We start from the raw sequence: 18,318 nt of genomic DNA, 5'->3' as shown, positions 1-18,318 counted from the left end.
CCCGACCGGTGACGACGGTCGTCGCAAGGCTGACCAATCCGACCGGTTGCTGCGACCGGTCCGTCCCCGGGCCGCGGGTCCGCCCACAAGGCAACGACAACGGGCGCTCCAACAACGTTAATCTCTTCCACTCTCCCAAGTCTCCTCCTTCTCCAATTGCACTACTCCTAAGACATGCTCGGAGTCAACTTTATACAACCTGTATTCAAGGAATATATCCACGCGGACTCGGTCGATCTCAAGGTCCCCTGTCACTGGCCCCATTGTTTGTCTCATGCACCTCCGATTCAAAAATACCACTGCGGAGCCCCATCCTCCCGCATGAGAAGCCGAGAAGAACCCGTGACCCAAGTCCTGTGTCCGCTTTCAATTGCATTTTGTACGTTCTTTATGTGAAACTACCACCAAAAGTGGAGGTGGTGTGAACGATGGCGTTAAGAACGGCGGGACTGAGTGGGCGGATGCCATCGTAAGCATCCTTCCCAACGTTCTGCCTTTCGTCATCTCACTGCATCTCTAGCACCGTGCAGCCCCATGCCTTGCCAACGTGGACGAGTGTGCGAGTCGCTGGAAGATCAGCGGGCCGCGGGAAGTGGTACAAAGCGCATACACCGAGCCCTCTGGAGCAGCGTCCCCGACGAGCACCAACATGTCGCGGAAGACTGCAGTCCTTGTAGTGAGCCTCTCCCTCCTATTCTCGTGCGTTACAGGTGCACCCCCTACCGTGAAGCTCGACGATGCGACCGTCATCGGTTTCAACGCCGGTCTCAATGACCGTTTTCTAGGCATCCCATTTGCCAAACCTCCGTACGTCACATTATCCACCTCTCTGAGCGCATATATGCTGACTCCAAGGTCTGATCAGAGTCGGCGCTCTACGGTTGCAGCTTCCCCAGGCGATTTTGCACTTCAGCGGAGTGATCAACGCAACCAGCTTCGGCAACCAGTGCATCCAACAAACCATTATCACGCCCAATGTGCCCTCCAACTTCCCTCCCGAGGTCGAAGCGTTCATAGCGCCCGCGGCGGCACCTCCGGACGCTCCTCAGAGCGAAGATTGCGCGTACCCAAACCTGCCGCAGTCATTCATGTAGTGTTCCAGTGTCTATTCAGGCTCAACATCAACGTTATCGTCCCTGCAGGTGCAAAACCTAGAGACAACTTCCCTGTGGCTGTAGTGAGTGTGTCATCTTAGTATTGCGCGCCGCATTAATTGCTGATTTGACCCCTCAGTGGATCTACGGCGGTACGGCCCTCTTATCTCAAACAGAGGGAAACTCATCATCGGCAAACAGGAGGGTATCAAGTTGGCTCCAACGCTGTGTACGCATCCTTTCATCTTCGAGAGCATTGCTAACGCCGCATTTGTAGACAACCTGGTGAAACCATCGTGAATCGATCCATCGAGCTCGGCCAACCCATCATCTTCGTTTCGATGAACTACAGGTATGGTTGCTGATGTTCGCTCATTGATCTTTGACCGACCGTTTTCAGGCTCAGCGGTACGTCTCAGTCTTAAATGTATTCGGTCAGAGTTGAGCGTACCACCAGCTTTCGGGTTCCTCGGCGGGAGCGATATTCAACAGGCTGGGTTGGGTAATCTCGGTCTGCAAGACCGTACGTGCTTTTAATTTCGTCTCGGGAAGGGTCGATTGATTGGGATCTGTTATCAGAACGAGAAGCGTTGCGCTGGGTTCAGAAGCACATTGCGGCCTTCGGGGGCGACCCATCCAAAGTCACGATGTGCGTTGTCGCGACGTTCTCTATGTGACGTTCTTACGCATTTACACATAATTTAGCTTTGGCGAAAGTGCCGGAAGCCAAGCTGTTCTGTTCCAGATGGTCACCAACGGCGGCGATACCGAAGGTCTCTTCCGCGCGGGATGGATGGAATCCGGCTCCGCCCTCCCGACAGACGATTTTGAAAATCTGCAGCCCACTTTTGACTTCATCGTCAGCGAAACGGGATGCGCAGAGCGAAAGATAGTTTGGCATGTCTCCGTAGAGTGTCCGCAGAGGCGATCTCTGCTGCGATGGATAAGACGCCGACGTTCCTGTCGTTCCAGGTGCGCGCAGTGGTCGTTGTACACTTTTCTGGTGTTGACTGACAGTTGCTCACAGGCATTGAACACACCGTGGATGCCGCATGCGATGGCGTGTTCTTGGAAGATGGCCCCCAAAAGCTTGTCCTGGATGGGAGCATCGCAAACATTCCTTTCGTCGTGGGTGCGAGTTGTCCACTTTTTATTGTGGGGTCGTTCTCACCGGATTGTAGGCTCTTGCGAAGACGAGGGACACTGTTTTCCCTCGCACCTCTCAACATTACGTCAGTCGCATGCCTCGTCCATATCGTAATCCACTCATTCCATGGCACAGTGGTACAGAGGCTCAACTCGCAGCATTCTCAAGTCAAATTACTTCCCGACCGCCTCCGACGCCGACATCCAGCGCCTTCTCGAGCTCTACCCCGCCGATCCCGCCGCAGGCTCTCCGTTTGGCACAGGCGACGCGAACGCGTTCACGCCGGAGTACAAGCGCCTTGCTGCATTCCAGGGCGACTTCATCTTCCGTGCGCCTGCGCGCTTCCTACTCAACCAGCGCGCCAGCAAGCAGGTCGCCGCTCCTTCGGTGAGTGCTTTCCCCTCTACCACCACCGCGTCGCTCACCTGCGCCGACGTAGTCAACAAGCGTGACAAGATCCCCGGGCTCGGCGCGGTACGTATTCCTTTGGGCTTCCATGCATCCGCGCTAATTCCCCGCATGCTCACTTTGGACGCGCTCCTGCCGCATTGGCGCGCGTGCACCCGAACAGACACACTCGACGGAGCTCGGCAACATCTTTGGGGGCGGAGACTTGGCCGACTTCTTCGTCCGCTTCGTCAACACGCTCGACCCGAAGGCGACGGTGCGCTCGACTGGCCGGTGTACACGACTGCCGCGCCGCTCGTTATCGCCTTCCAGAGGGCGCGGGGTGCGCCTCTCGCGCTCGTCAGGACACGTTCCGGAGGGAGGCGATGGCGTTTGTAACGCAGCTTGGCCTCGCACACCCGCTGTGAACCGGGTCCACACGGTGCGCGGAGGCATGCTCCAAGTATCGTACCATGCGCACAGGAGCGGAAGTAGTGCGTCCGAGGTTGTGTAGCACGGTGCGTGAAAATGCCATCATGCGCGCGAAATTTGGATCTGCGCGCGCTACCTTGATTCGGTTCCGTCAACGTTCGCCCGCTCTCCCGCTTCGCGATGGCACGAGCCCAGGTATTTAGCCGCGCGCCGCGGCGCGGTTGTCTAGAACTCTCCCCGTGCCCACACCCCCTCCCATTCTTTCCTCCACTCTCACGCGTCTCGCCCACAATGTCAGGCTCTGGGAAGTTGAAGTCGCCAAGGTCGCGCTCCCTTGGGTGTCGCTCGATGGCTCGGAAAGTTCTACAATCTCAACGCGGAGGAGCTCGCATTCTTCAAGCAAGCGACGGGCATCAGCGATGAGGCGAAGCTCAAGGAGCACATGATTGCGGTCCAGCGCGAGGCCTATGTGGTGCGTGATTCGCCAATTCTCGCTCAAGACGTGACATTGACCCGTGCGCGCGCGATAGATCCATGCGTTCCCGTGTATCAGGATGTTCTCGTTCACCAAGTGCGTCTTCCAAGAACTTGTATGAGGCGATATTGACGCAGAATGGACAGGCTGAAGCTTGCGCGCCTCTCTTCGTACAACAAGATCCTGGAGCTTGGGAAGTCCAGGAGAACCCCATCTTCCTCGATATTGGCTGTTGCTGTGGGTTCATATCTTCTGCCCAAGTCAACCTCCACTCATGTGACCACTGCAGTTGGCAACGACGTCAGGAAGCTCATCGCGGACGGCTACCCCATGGAGAGCTGCATGGCGACCGACCTCCACCCCGGTACGTACCTCCTCATGCACCTCGTTCCGTCAACCGACCCCGCCCCCAGAATTCCTCGACCTCGGCCACAAGCTCTTCAACACCACCCCGGCGACCTACCCCGTCCCCTTCCTCGCCGGCGACGCCCTTGACCCCGCCTTCCTCGCGCCGACGCACCCCTTCTACACCGCGCCCTACGCCCCGCCCCCGCGCTCTCCTCCCTCACGAACCTCACCCCGCTCCAAGGCCACGTCTCCGCGGTCTCCATCTGCTCCGTCTTCCACGTCTTCGACGAGCCCGGCCAGCTCGCGCTCGCGCGCGCCGTCGCCGGGCTGCTCGCGCCCCACCCCGGCGCCGTCGTCGTCGGCGTGCACTCGGGCCGCCCGGAGATGGGCACGTTCATCACCCGCGTCGGCGGCCGCGACGTCTCCACCTTCTACCACTCGCCCGACAGCTGGGAGGCGCTCTGGAACGGGGAGCTGTTCGTGAAGGGTTCGGTCAAGGTCGAGACGAGGCTCATCGAGACGGGCGGGTGGGACTTCCAGGACCGCGAGTCGGATCGCTACTGGTTCTTGGAGTGGTCGGTCACTCGTCTGTAGAGACGATTGGATTGAGGTGGTGCCCTTCAACAGTGGCGCGCTCCCCGTCTCAGTTTGAGTGATCCATGTCAATACATGTACTTAGCACACTCATTTGTTGTATCACACACAATAGCAATGTACACTCAACACCTGAGTTTGAGATCCGGATGCAGTTACTATAGCAATGTGCAAGAATACAGTCTACAGGCATCGAAAGGGCGGAATATACGTACAGACAAGCAACGCACACAACAACTCTAGCAACCACTCTCATCCTGGCCCCTTCTCATCCACCGCCCAACAATGGTGCCCGCACCCCGCAGCACACAACCGCGCGAGCACCACGTGCGCCGACGCGGGGCCTACGAGGCCCCTCGCGCTGCTGTAGCTGCCCGTCGTGCCCTCCCCATCACCCTCGTCCGACTCGCCCCCGTCCCCGGCCGTCGCCGAGTTCGCGCGTGACAACGCCCGCCCGCGTAGAGGCGGGTTCGCGTTCGGACTGAGCCCGAGCGCGACGACGTCGAGCGAGCGTCCCGGCCGGTGCAGCGCCTGCGGGAGTGGCGGCGGGATGGTCTCGTCCGGGGGGCGCCGGGTGTAGTACTTCCCGTAGCAGTCTTGGTGGCCGCCGTGCATGCAGACCGGACATTGGAACATGAGCGCGCGGACGGGGAGGTGGCTGGAGGGCGGGTGAGCGAACACAGTGACGGGCAATCGAAACGAAAGACGCACCAGATACTACACTTCGTGATGCTGGCTTGGCACCCTTTGCAGAACGAAAAGCTCCCTGAGGGACGGCCGGCATGGACAAGCGGCGCCGCTGGAAGCAGGATAGGCTTTCGGCACTTCTTGCACGTCGTGTACACGGTGGTGGACATCGTGGAGGTGGCACGGATGCTTCTACTGGCGCGAACTTGCGGATGTAGGCCGCACATGTGTGCAGACGCAGACGCGTCAGAATCTCTGCAGCTTCTGTCAGTGCCAGAGCGATGAAACTCAGGTCAAAAGCTGACCAATGTACGACTCGATGAACCGTGCGACCCGAGTCTTTACAACCTTGAGCTCTTTGGGCACGATCATGGACAGCATCGCGCACATGATAACATCGCCCTGCAGTCAGTCAGTCTTTCGGCTCGGACAGGAAATCACAGATCGGCACTCACCTCGTCTGCATACTGCTCGAAACGTTCTCGCATCGTCTCCCACGCCAACTCCCTCAGCCTTTCCTCCGCCTCGCGCACAGCCGCCTTCGTCCGCTCGCCCTGCGACCGCATCCCGCCCCCCTGCGCCTCCTCATACCCGTCGTCCTCTTCGCGGCCCGCAGTGCCAAACACGAACTCCCCCGAGACCGCGTCCGACTTTCCGCGCCGGTGCTGGTGCAGCGAGCGCACGCTCCCCACGCGCCCCGCCCCGTGCATCGGGAGCTCCCGCAGCGTCTCCTGCGCGCGCAGGTCCCCGCGGCCCAGCGTCCCCGACGGCGTCGACACCCCGTCCGTCGCGGTGACCGTCCGGATGCTGCTCTGGCTCTCCTGCTTCGTGACCCCGCGCCGGCCGCCCGCGGGCGACGGCGACGCCACGAACGACGCAACGGTCGAGCTCCGGCTCCGTGTCCGGCTCCGCGCGGATTCGCGGCGCACCATGCGCAGAGCGGAAGGGCGGCGCGAGGCTGCGAACCCGTCGTCCCCGTCGTCCGAGTCGTCCGAGGTCGAGCGAGGCGAGGGCGACGAGCTGTCGTCCTTCTCGTCCTCCGTCCACGTCTGCGGGCTCACTGCCAGTCGTGAGAGCGGGGACGGGTGCGCGATCGACGCGCGGTGCGTCAGACCCGGGTGCGGGAACGGCGAGCGCGAGCCGGAGGACGCGGGGGTGTGCGGGGGCTCGGACCCGTCTCCATCCTTGTCTTCATCGCCGTCGGGGTCATCGCCGTCTCCGTCCTCGCTGCCGCTCTCGTCCGAGTCGGAATCGTCGAGCGCGCCCTCGCCATATTGCTTGTGGCTCCCACGGACCCCTTCGCTCGTCGTTTCGCTCTGAGTGCTGTGGAAGCTTTGGGTCGAGAAAGATGGACGACGGAAGGAGGGAGGGAGGAGCGGCCGCAGGGGTGTGGGCAGACCCGCACCAGACTCACGCCGCGCGAATATCGCGGCAGGGACGCTGGGAAGGCCGATGCTGGATTTCCGGGGCGAGGATGCGTTTGAAGAGGTGGGTGTGGTGCCGTGGGCAGAACGATGACCCGAGGTCGAGCGACGCTGCTTTCCCTCAAGCGATCCAGGACTCCTATCTTTTCCGGAGGTGCTTGCACGGTGCGGAGCTGGGGTCTGTGGTACAGAATGCACTGTAGGAATAGCAGCCGGTGCGGAATTTGAGTGGGGAAGAGGCGGACTGGTGACGAACGGCAGAGGTGAGAGCGGCGGAGTGGGGGGAGGTATGATCTCTGTGAGGAGAGATTCGAGGAGGTACCAGGTCTGGGCAGCTTCCCAGGCCGCTGCTCGCTCGGCGACGATGCAATTGTGAGCGCATATAGCCGACTTGCTTTCTCCGGTGTACACATATCCTCGCGCAAGCTTGGCGATGGTGTCGAGATCCTCTGCAGCGCCATCGTGAACAAATGCGCCGACGTTCTGTGTTGTAGGACGATATCGGGGGTCGCCCAGCGTTTTGTGTGGGGTGTTGTCCTGTCGAGTGTCCGAGTCGCTGATCAACCTCGTCAACGTAAGATCATTTTCGATCGGGACCTACTCACACATCGTCGTACGGGATCTCCCATCGCCGAGGCTTGTCGGTCACAAACGCTATAGATCCTGTCGAATTCCACGATATCGCCGACCTGGGTATCGCATCGATTGGCCTCCGGGATTGTCGAGTGTCGAGCTGAGAAAACGTCCCCGAAGAGTGCAACGCCCACAGCGCATGCGAATCCGCGAACTCCAGGTCTACCGCACGGCCGATAGTGAGCAAAACGATCGTAGTTCAAAAAAAAAGGTCCCGCACCTGTGACGCTCCCCTCCGCAGCGGACCCGCCGACGATCCACTTTGCGATATACCCCCTACGCACGTCCCATATTTCGACCGGATCACTGTCGTCGGTGGACGCAGCGACCGACCGCGACCGTTCGTCAGGCGTGCGCGCACCGTCGAGCCCGCCCGCGAGATGCGTCGCTGAGATCCTCGGGCTGTGCATCATCGTCGAAAGGCTCCCACTCGACGAAGTCGGCCCAGAGAGCGCGCCGTGTCCAAAGTCCGAACCGCTGCCAAAGTCGGCGTTCGAGACGATCGCGAGCTCGCAATCGTACCCGGGGCGCCAGCAGACGCGACGGACGGGGAAGGATGCGTAGAGGGAGTAGGCAGGTTTGTACGCGGCGTGTCTTGTCGGCGCACTCGACAGGTCCCACACCTTTCGGGGCGAGAGGTCGGTTTGGAGGAGACACGATGGGGCAAAGAAGCGACGTACTTTGACACAGCGGTCCATTCCACCGCTCACGATCCATGCTGGTCCTGTGTTCTCCCCTTCTGGTGTAGTGGGTGGTCCACTTCCGATTGGCATAGACGGCATCATCTCCTCGAAGAATCCTCCGGGACCTCCGTACCAGGTGGAAGCACCACTCGGCCGTGGTGGTGTGGGGACCGCCAGTGAGGAAGGGGGTGCCCAATCCAAAGTCAATATAGGTCCTTGGTGTGCCACCGGTATACGGTCCAGCTGCCCACGCTGTCCCATCTTGAGATCCCATCTGAGAGGCGGGGGTCTTTGCTCGTGCTTGTATGCGTGCTGGCGAGAGAGAAACGCACCGATGTATGCTACCGTTTTCCAACGCGACGACAATATGCCGTGACTGCGACGAGACAGGAGAGAACGCGACTGCGCGCACGGGAGCGGGGTGATGTATGCGCATGATCGATTTGCTCAGATCTCGAATATCCTATGCCTCGTGAGCAAGTTATTTGTACATCCACAGTGGTCTGAGAGGCACAGAGAACTCACCCAAACTCGTACATCTCCATCCGCCGACCCAGACATGCAGTAAGACTGCAATATCGGGGAATATTGCAGGGCATGGATTGCCCGCGCGTGGTCACGTATTCGACGCTCTGTTCAGACGTTGTGAGACCCTCGTACGTGCGCAACGCGAAGAAAGCTTACCGTACTTGGACGACCCGCCCTTGTTCAAATCCCACATGATGAGCTCCCCGTTCCGCGCGCCGGTGAGGATTTTGTTGCTGAACGCTGCCGAAACCCCCGCGTCCGGCAGCCATCCCACGCATGGACAACATTGAACACTCACCGCCATGGCACCATACCACGTCCGTACTCGAGCTGTCGACCTTGAGCCCACTGCCCTCCCAGTAATTGCGAGACGCGTCAATGCGGTGGCCGCCGCGACCCGTGACGGACTTGTGCTCTGTCCCGCTCGGTGAGCTCAGCCCAGTCTCCGACATCCTCAGGATCCGCAGCGCTGTATAACCAGAGTATGTCCGTCAGATTCGCGCGACCAGAGTAGGCCCCACACCACAGAAGCCTGCGAAGCTTACATTCCCGCCCAGCTACAACGCACCGTGAAGGATCCTCGCCCTTCGCGATCGCGCCGCCCCCCGTGCTCGTCGCACGCGGAAGGCGGACGTGTCGCGTTGGGCCCCGGTAGCCGTGCTCGCGCGCGTCGGAGAAGACGTCGGGCAACTTCAGGTTGAAAGTACCGCTGCTGGATGTACCGTTTGTGACGGAGGCGCGACGCGAGGACCCGCCGGTACTGGAAAGGAGCATAGGAGGAGGAGGAGGAGGAGGAGGAGGAGGAGGAGGAGGAGGTTGGTGACTTCAGCTCCTCCAGCAGTGCCGCAACAGCGCTGGAAGTGATAGGAGGGAAAGGTGTGTGAAAGAGAGGATGTGTACTGGTGTAGCCGCATACAGCCAGTAAATTCCCTCCAGCCTCGTTTGCTGATATCTTTACGCAATAACTCCAAGGCCTGCATGCCGGTTGGGTGGGAAACGAGTTCGCCGGTTGAGATCCGAACGCGAAGAGCGATAATGGTGGTGAGAGACGAAAGAGCGGGTTGCTTAGACGCTCATCGCTCGGTAATTCCCCGCGGGTGGGGCAGTCCGTAAACGGCCCGCTCTTTTTGTCGGTCCCTGGAGTATGTCCGACTCTATCGTCGTTCTCGTTACGCTGTGACGCTTCAATTCCGACAAGCGCACTGCGTCCATCATAAAAATTGTCCACGGGGTTTCTAGCAGGCCCTACTTTGTCTAGCAGGCTTCAGTGATACCTTCAACATTGCAATCAACAGAAGGGTATGTCGTTAGCCCAGACTTCCTTGCAACATCCAATATTAAATTCAGATTTCTCAGTACACTCGCCAGAGTAAAGCCCTCCCTTTTCCATCGGTCTCGGATCTCATGTCCTTTCATTGCTCAGATATCCCAGTCATGAATGATGTGGTGATACACACGTCACCAATCAATACGCTCCCTACTGAAACCCTGCTCGCGACACTCAGCTTTGCACTCTCTGGCCATGAATCTCGTCCATCTATATCCATCGGCCCTGCGGAGCACTATGACGCACTTCTCCAGCACATGTTCGACGGCAAGACGTCGTACATCAACGCTCTGCTGACCCTCACTTCGATTTGTCGACGCTGGAGAGGGGTGATCCTCGCATATCCCCTCTTCTGGAACAACATCCAACACCACTCTCCTTTTCTTCACGAGCTGTTTCTTCAGCGTTCGTGTTCGACGACCATATCCCTCCATTTACGCACGTCCCTCGCGCAACAATCACATTCGACACAGAGCCTCGTGACCATGCTACCCGGCTTGGCTCAACGTTTGCGCCATCTATACCTGGAGATCGACGAAGGGACGGTGGACCCTGCAGACTTGCTGAATTTTCCTGCACCAGAAATCCAATGCCTCGTTGTTTCGATCAGCCTACCAAGATTGGACGTCGACAGTGCCACGACGGCCCACCCCATGGCGCTGTTCCAAAACAACGCGCCAAACCTGAGGGCTCTCGCTCTTCACGGACATTGGGGATGCATATCTCCCACGAATCATTTTCCTCACCTCACCCACCTCTTCCTCGTCTTCGGTGTCGAATGGCAAGTGCATAGTCCGGAACTACTCCTGGCCCTCCTCTCCCACACTCCGGCCCTTGAATCATTGCATCTGGCTGATATCATGGAAGAAAACTTTGCCTCCGACTTTCCTCCAGCAGAACATGAGTATGTCTCACTCAGACACCTCCGCACCATCACAGTTCAAATGTGTGATGTAGACTTCACTTGCGCACTGCTTTCGCGACTGGTCCTTTCTGAGGCGTCGATTCGCGCCGTTATCCAGGCCAACACTTTCCGAGGCTCCCACCCGATCCCACAGACCATCAAAGATATCCTTCGCCCATTTGTTCCTTGCCTCTCCCTCATGGGACCCACGCGTCTATGCATGCAGGACATCAGCGAATACGCGGCGATCTTGCTCGAATCCCACGACCGTTCGGCGCGCGGTCCCAGCGTCGTCATCGACCTCTACGACGCCGTGCGCCGCAGCGTGGATTGGCACCTCGCGCTCCTCGAGCTCCCGCGGGTCGTCCCGAGCGCGTTCGCCGCGCTCGTCTCCCTCCGAATCAATCGCAGCGAGTTCCACCTCCCCTTCACGCCCGCACTCCTCCAGCTGCTCGCGCACACGCCCGCGCTCACCGAGCTCTGCGTCAACTTCGGCTCGCCACACCAGACCCCCACCTCGCTCACCTACGCCAGCTCCCCCTTCCTCAAGTTCCTGGCCCCCTCGGCGCACCTCCCCCTCCCCCTCCCCCGCCTCACGGTCCTCGCTCTCGGCGCGCACTGCACCTCGATCGAGGCCACCGTTGCATTCGCGCGGCCGCTCAAGGCGACGCTCATCGCCCGCGCCGCCCGCGCCGCGCGCCTGCAGCTCCTCATCGTACGCCCGCTCATGGCGGCGTGGACCCCGCCGGAGGAGGGCGCGCCGCAGACGCCGGCGCAGGTGCTGTTCTCGGCGCAGACGCGGCTGCTCGACGAGCTCGACCTGGCGCCGCACGCAGACGAGGTCCGGGTGCTCGCGCCAGCGATGGTGGAGGGGGATGTGTTTGGGATGAAGGACTGGGCGGAGGGCGAGCCGGCGCGGTCGCGGTGGGAGGCGGCGGCGGCGGCGGGCGAGGAGGAGCGGGAGCGGTACTGGACGTTCGTTGAGGACGACAAGGTGCACTGCGAGTGTGAAACGCTTCTGTGAATGGGGTCTTCTGCGCGCTGGTAGGAGGGCCGGAGACTCGCAATCGCCTAGAGACGTTGATGCGGTCACGCGCGGCACACCTCGTACCATACCACCTCCGACCCGACACTCCCGCACCCTCCGCTACCAACACCCCCGCGCACCGTCACTGCCAGTTAGCGCCCACGCAACGCGCGTCGACACGCGCACTCCATGCCAGGCCGACCTCTGGAGCAAAGGAGGGTGGTAGCAGGTTACGGGGCGACTGTTACAGCGAGCAATGCAAGTCATTATATCTTACACGGAAACATAGGTGGAGTAGATAGTCCAAGAGTTCGCTGAAAGCACAAAAGAAAGCAAATTCACAGCACGAGAGCAGGCAACTCACTTCGACCTCTTCGCCTTCGGGCCCACCGGAACACCTCTCAGCCCAAACCACACCGGGACCATCTCCCACGCCTCCCTGCGCGCGCTCGCCACCGCGCCCGCAAAGTCCTCCTTGCACGCCCCGCATATCCGGAGCCCGCACTGGCGTGTGCCGTCGCTGAAGTCCGTCCGGCCGAGCATCTCGCTCGCCTGCGCCAGCGAGAACAGCGGGTCCGCGTCGCGCCCCGTCGCGATCCCGGACACCGCGCGGAGCAGGTTGAGCATGATGAAGTAGTAGCTCTCCCGGCAGTGGTGGCCGTCGCCGTGCGCCCGGTTCGCGCAGCCGGCCGAGATCGGGCGCGTCGCGAGCTCGCGGTCGATGAACGTGGCGAGGAAGCGCTGGCCCGCCTCGCGCCCGACGAACGTCGCGTGTAGGTCCGCGTGCGCGAGCCGGATGTTCGCCGGGGGCGCGGACGGCGGAGGGGCGGAGGTGACGGGGAGCGAGGGCGGCAGGGGCGACGCGCCGGCGGCGATCTTGCGCGGGCCGTAGCGCGAGAGGTCGTAGTACGCCGCGGGGAGGAGGTGGTCGAGCCGGAGCTCCTGTGCGAGACGGATGAGGTGCACCGGGTGCGGGAAGTGCTCGCGCGGGCTGTAGCGCATGTCCGCCGTCGCCTGCGCCTCCCGACAGTCCCAGCCGGGAAGCGCGGCGGGCCAGTCGGCCTCAAGCCGGCGGAGGCAGCGCGTCTGGAGGTGCTCGATGAGGTACTTGTACGACAGGCGGAGGACGGCGGAGAGGGCGCAGAAGTCGCCCGAGGATGGCCTCGGGAAGTACCTGCGCCGCAGGGTGAGTGTCGGAGGGTGCACGCGAGGGGAAGAGCAGACTCACAGGCCATCGTAAAGCGCGCGGAGGAGGTGGAGGAAGTCGGACGGGTCGTCGTGCAGCACGACCCAAGCGCACCCGTCTACGGTCTCGTCCATCGGCTGGGGGAGCGAGAACATGTCGCGGAAGATCTCGGAGTGGCGAATGAGCTGCCCGCGATGGACCTTGAACGCGACATCGCCGGCGAGGAGGACGATGTTGCCGTCCGTGAACCAAAAGTCCATCGTCTTGTAGTCGCGCATGTTGATGTAGGTGGTCATGGAGGGGGACGACGCTTCGAAGGCCTGAGAGCAGAAGGGAGGAGGCAAAGAAGGAATTCAAAGCGATCATGGCGAACACTAGTCTCGATAAGAATAGAGGCTAACAGGTCGTGCAGCGTTAGCCACCAACCGGATATCCAAAGCCGAGTTGGTTTGAACAGCACCTGACAGGCAGTTCGTACTATGTGCACCGTCGATCTTCCACATTCGGGCGAGAATACTCTCCGTCCGGCTAGCCTTGAACCCGTAGCGTCGTGCTGGTAAGGTATGTAGTAATCAGTAGCAACGAACTCTAACATAACGCTGTGATTAGTAAGCGCAATGAAATCATCTTGCTCTTGCGTTTTTCCTGGCAACTTTCCTGGCTTCTGGGCGTTCCGGCGCTGAGGTCGCTGCGTGATTTCAGTGCGGGGAAGTGGCGGGGAAGGCTGAGTAACGTTGACGCCAAGGGGGACGATGTGGTGCACGTGATGTGGGGTAAGGGGCCAGTTTCACATGCGCCGGTGCTGGAGAGCCCGGCTCTGCTCAAGCGGGCTGTCTCACATCATCCCCGACCCCCATCGTCCCTCCCTTAAAGGTCGCTCTCATCCCGCGTTCTTCTACCATATGTCCTCCATCACCCAGGCCCTCCAAAATCTCACCGGCATGTCTCCCAAGGCTCGCGCTCTCTCCCAAAACGACAATGACGTTGTCATCGTCGCCGCTGTCCGTTCTGCCATTACCAAGGTGCGTTTCATTCACCCCTCAGTGTCGAACATTGCGATGCGGGGTGGTGGGACGAGCGTCGGTTGTGCCAAGGTTTTATGCTCATCGGCTGGAAGGGTGGAAAGGCGCATATAGCCAGCGTCGTGCTAGGGGCCCAGGACGTCACCCTGCCCACTCTTGCTGCTTTTCTACGTTATGTATCACTCTGGGAATGGGTTACTGACGTGCCCTATCTTCTCAGGCGAAGAAGGGTGGTTTCAAGGACACCCGGCCTGAAGAGATCCTTTCCGGCGTCCTCAGCGCTGCCGTCAAGAAGTCGGGCATGAACCCCGCCCTCATTGGTGACATTGCTGTCGGTAACGTCCTTCCCCCCGGTGGAGGGGCGAGCGCGGCACGCATGGCTGCTCTCCACGCCGGCATCCCCAACACCGTCCCCATCTTCACTCTGAACCGGCAATGCGCATCGGGTCTCCAGGCGGTCAACATCATCGCTGGCGAGATCAACTCTGGCATGATTGACATTGGTATCGGTACGTCCTGTCACGCATTCTGTGGATTCCTGTATGCTCAATGACTGGGGTGAAGGTGCCGGTGTCGAGTCCATGACTTTCGGCTACGGCGGCAGTTCCATGCCTGACGGCTTCTCGGAGAAGGTGCTCGCGTGCCAAGAGTCCGAAGACTGCCTCATTCCCATGGGCATCACTTCGGAGAACGTCGCCACCGACTACGGCATCTCGCGCCAGGTGCAGGACGAGTTCGCGGCCAAGTCCTTCCAGAAGGCCGCTGCCGCGCAGAAGGCGGGCAAGTTCAAGGACGAGATCGTGCCGCTCAAGGTCAAGGTCATTGACCCGAAGACGGAGAAGGAGATGGATGTCGTCGTCGCGCACGACGACGGTGTCCGGGACGGTGTTACCCCTGAGTCGCTTGGGAAGCTCAAGCCCGCGTTCAAGAAGGACGGTTCGACGCACGCGGGTGAGTAGACCCCTTCACTTGCCCTGTTGCCCTTTCCTTGCGGTTCTCAACGCGATTCCATTGCTTCTAGGTAACGCGTCACAGGTCTCAGACGGCGCGGCGGCGGTCATCCTTGCGCGCCGTTCGGTGGCGAAGAAGCTCGGGCTCCCCATCCTCGGCAAGTTCGTTCTCGCGGCGGCCGTCGGTGTGCCCCCGCGTATCATGGGTGTCGGCCCCGCGTTCGCGATCCCCAAGGTGCTCGAGCTCACCGGCCTCACGAAGGACGAGATCGACTTCTACGAGATCAACGAGGCGTTTGCGAGCCAGGCCGTGTACTCGGTTATGAAGGTCGGCATCCCCTTCGAGAAGGTCAACGTCAACGGTGGTGCGATCGCCATGGGACACCCTCTTGGCTGCAGTGAGTGCTCATTCGGAGCCTACGAGCGGGCAGGGGCTTACATCATGTTACAGCCGGTGCAAGGCAAGTCGCCACTGGTCTCAACATCGCCAGGCAGACGGGCGGCAAGATCTTCTGCACGAGCATGTGCATTGGCTCCGGCATGGGTATGGCGGCTGTGTTCGTCAGCGAGCAGTGAGCCTGGCACGGTTCGGCGCACCCTTTGGTTCTTGTCTGCGTCTGGATAGGTGTATCGCTGTACAACGTGTAGTGTAGTAATTTTCTGCTTATGACACTCATAATGAACCGTCGCACCTAGGTTTATGGCCGACGGCGAAGGAATAACGGTGAATCGCATGAGCCTGAAAATGTTCGATGTATGTCTGCATATATGGATATTGTAAGGACACCATGATGATGCGAAGGGGACGATACGGAGGAGGAATAATACAACATGGGCCGAGCTATAACGAGCATACATTACATTCCGCAAACATCATAGTCATAAACTCGATCGTAAAGGTCATGTCTCGTGAAAGTGCGCTCACTAACCGCTGCGCACGGACCCATCGCGCGAGCGATGCTGCGACGGCGTCCGGCGGGGCGAAGTCGCTCGCGACGGAATGACCGGGATCGGCGACGGCCGCGGCGACCGCGCGCGATGGCCCCCGTGCGCCCCCGGCGGCACAGCGGGCAGCAGCCCCGGCGGCGGGCCCATCATCATGTACACCGGGACCGCCTGGGGCGGGCCCATCGCGCCGACGCCCACCGCGGCCGCGGCGGAGCTGCTGCTCGACGTGTCCGAGCCCGTGCCGTCCCCGCGCGGCAGCGGCTGGTGGGCTGGGGCGACGCCATCGGGACGGGTAGACGTACAGCGGCTGCGGGGGCGAGAAGTAGTACGAGTACGACATCATGTGCTGGCCCTGCCCGTGCGAGGACGCGCCCGGGGAGGACACCATCCCGGGCGAGGTCATGTAGCTCCGAGGGGCTGCGCTCGGCGGGGACGGCGTGCGGCCGGAGCGCCGCGAGCGCACGCTCGGGGTGAGGTGCCGTGAGGTGCCGCGCGCTGCATGGCGCGTGCGTGCGACGCGGACCCGCCGGGGGCGAGCAGGTCGACGTCTGGAGGCGTCCGTTGGTGCGGTGTACACGAGAGCGGGGCTTGTTCTTGCCGGTGTGGGGCGCTTGGAGCGCGCGGGATGTAGTCGAGGCGACGCGGTCGCTCGTCCAGGGAGGTCTGGAGCGCACGGACAAAGTGCTGGACGCGCGTGACGTGCGCGGAGAAGGAGTCGTCGCGCGGGGGCGGAACCGGATCGGGACGGCATCTTGCGTAGTCGTTCGACGGCTGGAGTCGGGGCACCGGCATGTCCGCGCTGAAGAAGCGCGGCGAGGCGCGATCGACTCGGACTGGATCGTCTGCGGCGGGAGCTGCCGGCGTTGGAGAGGTAAGAGATCGGGATGGAGGTGCGCCGGCTCGGCTGGGACGTGCGCCGGCTGGCGTGGCTTGACTGGCGTTGGGGATCGGCGTATGACACTGTGTGGGGACTTGGGTGCGCCGGGGGTCAAGATGGCGGGGATGTACCGGCCAGCGGATGGCCTGGGCGAGCGGGGTCGACTCGTGGTACGCCGGGGGAAGGAAGTGGGAAACGCCAGTAGCTGCTCCATCCGGGCGCACCTTTCTCGTCGGCTGCGGTCGTAGAAGTTGCTCCGCACCATCGCCTCCGGAAGTTCTTCAGCCAGCACGAATCGCCATAAACTTCCTCGTCCGACTCTTTGGTTCTCGGTTTCTCCTCTTCGTCCATGGGTACAGCGGAGTGACTGCAGGCCAGCGTATGGGTCTCGGGATGATTGGGGTTGCGCGTTTCCAGTGTCGACGTATCGTAGTCGTCTGCCGATGGTCATGTTCTCTCTGCGTCCATTCCGCTCTTCTCTCGGCCTGGTCGACGGCGGTCTGGATACGAGTTGTGTCATGTTCGGACTGGCTCGGACCAGTCGGAGGGAGGTCGGTGGACAGGTTGGAAGTCGAGAAGCGGCGATGGGGGACTGAGGAGGGTAGGGGAGGGGTGCGACCCGGGACGACGGAGGGCGCGTAGGAATGGGGACGGGCGAGAGCATTCCTGCGAGACCCAGCTGGGCGCAGTGCTGTTCGGCTGTAGCGAGGCGTGCGCCGTATGCTTTGAAGCCGGCAGCGCTCTGGCGGGGATACTGGGGGCATCGGGGTAGAGACTCGTTCGGCGGGCGAGCGGTATGCTCGTTAGGATAGTCGGCATGGTGGAAAGAGGGGGGCGGGGCAGAGTGAGGAGGAGGCACTCAAGCGAGGACGGCGAGTGGAGTATATGCGTAGCGTCACATTGAGCAGAGGGGCAACGAGGCGGCGGATCTCCGGGAGAAGCTGCGAAAAACATGCGACCACCGAGGGCTTAGGAACGTCGACAACACACTATTCACGCACCAGGACTCGACGTCAACATTAAGAGGCTCTTCCATATGGTCGTGCCCATGCCCATGCACAGTTATATGGAAGTACCTCGTCTTTCGCGCACAAAGGAAGCATGTTGACGCCGAACTCCTTAGTCGATGGAAAGCTCGCAAGCAGGGGAAGAAAAACATGAGCACAAACAAAGGTTACGAAAGGTGGCGGCTTCACGAGGAATGCGCTATGGTCCCATGGTCTTAAGATGCAGCAAGGGTCAGGATTCATCGGCCCAATGGTCTAGTAGTATGATTCGCCCTTCGGGTGTTCCGTCTGGGGTTCCAGATCACGTGGGCGAGTCTCGGGTTCAATTCCCGATTGGGCCCTTTTTTTTTCTTTTTCGCCATCGACGCGGATCTCCAATCAATTGGATCACTCTCTGTCTTTCTGCGAGATATCTGACTATTTCTGTTCACTGCACTGTGTCCCTTCATCCCAACTTCGACAATCAATGTCGTTCTGGACGGAAAGATAGAACTAAACCTTGCTCAATCATCGCAATACGTCGAGGACTTCAAAGATACAATCGCCCACCGCAGCCTTTGCATGTTCGCCGTTCAACATCGACGCCTCCGTGATATACCATGTATCCTAATGACATGTGAAAGGCCTATGCCAGAACC

The 18,318-nt window shown here is 60.8% G+C and overlaps 5 protein-coding genes and 1 non-coding gene across 6 annotated transcripts; 4 read left to right on the top strand and 2 right to left on the bottom strand.

Moving 5' to 3' along the window:
* Positions 1-649: 649 nt before the first annotated feature.
* On the top strand, positions 650-3,056 carry BXZ73DRAFT_93802 (carotenoid ester lipase precursor; the record flags this gene model as incomplete). The annotated part of the gene is made up of 15 exons (XM_048026700.1): positions 650-807; positions 866-1,063; positions 1,114-1,181; positions 1,296-1,323; positions 1,372-1,446; positions 1,541-1,617; positions 1,674-1,743; positions 1,800-1,986; positions 2,019-2,066; positions 2,112-2,226; positions 2,293-2,326; positions 2,385-2,628; positions 2,689-2,715; positions 2,813-2,905; positions 2,994-3,056. The coding sequence occupies 15 exons, from the start codon at positions 650-652 to the stop codon at positions 3,054-3,056; spliced, it is 1,485 nt and encodes a 494-aa protein (XP_047870875.1).
* A 1,673-nt stretch (positions 3,057-4,729) lies between these two features.
* Positions 4,730-9,206, bottom strand: BXZ73DRAFT_93801 (uncharacterized protein; the record flags this gene model as incomplete). The annotated part of the gene is made up of 13 exons (XM_048026699.1): positions 4,730-5,135; positions 5,189-5,369; positions 5,390-5,419; positions 5,470-5,566; positions 5,620-7,144; positions 7,194-7,383; positions 7,442-7,844; positions 7,902-8,178; positions 8,237-8,367; positions 8,430-8,536; positions 8,589-8,672; positions 8,731-8,901; positions 8,978-9,206. 13 exons carry the CDS (start codon positions 9,204-9,206, stop codon positions 4,730-4,732), a joined length of 3,831 nt encoding a protein of 1,276 aa, XP_047870874.1.
* Positions 9,207-9,866: 660 nt separating this feature from the next.
* On the top strand, positions 9,867-11,687 carry BXZ73DRAFT_109066 (uncharacterized protein; the record flags this gene model as incomplete). Its single annotated transcript, XM_048017250.1, has 1 exon — positions 9,867-11,687. One exon carries the CDS (start codon positions 9,867-9,869, stop codon positions 11,685-11,687), a length of 1,821 nt encoding a protein of 606 aa, XP_047870873.1.
* A 363-nt stretch (positions 11,688-12,050) lies between these two features.
* On the bottom strand, positions 12,051-13,172 carry BXZ73DRAFT_109065 (uncharacterized protein; the record flags this gene model as incomplete). The annotated part of the gene is made up of 2 exons (XM_048017249.1): positions 12,051-12,864; positions 12,919-13,172. The coding sequence occupies 2 exons, from the start codon at positions 13,170-13,172 to the stop codon at positions 12,051-12,053; spliced, it is 1,068 nt and encodes a 355-aa protein (XP_047870872.1).
* Positions 13,173-13,778: 606 nt separating this feature from the next.
* Positions 13,779-15,424, top strand: BXZ73DRAFT_109064 (thiolase; the record flags this gene model as incomplete). Its single annotated transcript, XM_048017248.1, has 5 exons — positions 13,779-13,898; positions 14,119-14,407; positions 14,463-14,849; positions 14,920-15,246; positions 15,300-15,424. 5 exons carry the CDS (start codon positions 13,779-13,781, stop codon positions 15,422-15,424), a joined length of 1,248 nt encoding a protein of 415 aa, XP_047870871.1.
* Positions 15,425-17,924: 2,500 nt separating this feature from the next.
* Positions 17,925-18,021, top strand: BXZ73DRAFT_t222. Its single transcript has one exon. It is a non-coding gene; the product is annotated as a tRNA-Pro (tRNA).
* The last annotated feature ends 297 nt before the right edge of the window (positions 18,022-18,318 follow it).

Source organism: Epithele typhae (assembly GCF_022376455.1).
Source record: "Epithele typhae strain CBS 203.58 chromosome Unknown BXZ73scaffold_209, whole genome shotgun sequence".
Taxonomy (NCBI): domain Eukaryota; kingdom Fungi; phylum Basidiomycota; class Agaricomycetes; order Polyporales; family Epitheliaceae; genus Epithele; species Epithele typhae.
The sequence above is the reverse complement of the archived record's forward strand: the minus strand, read 5'-3'. Positions and strand labels throughout refer to the sequence as shown.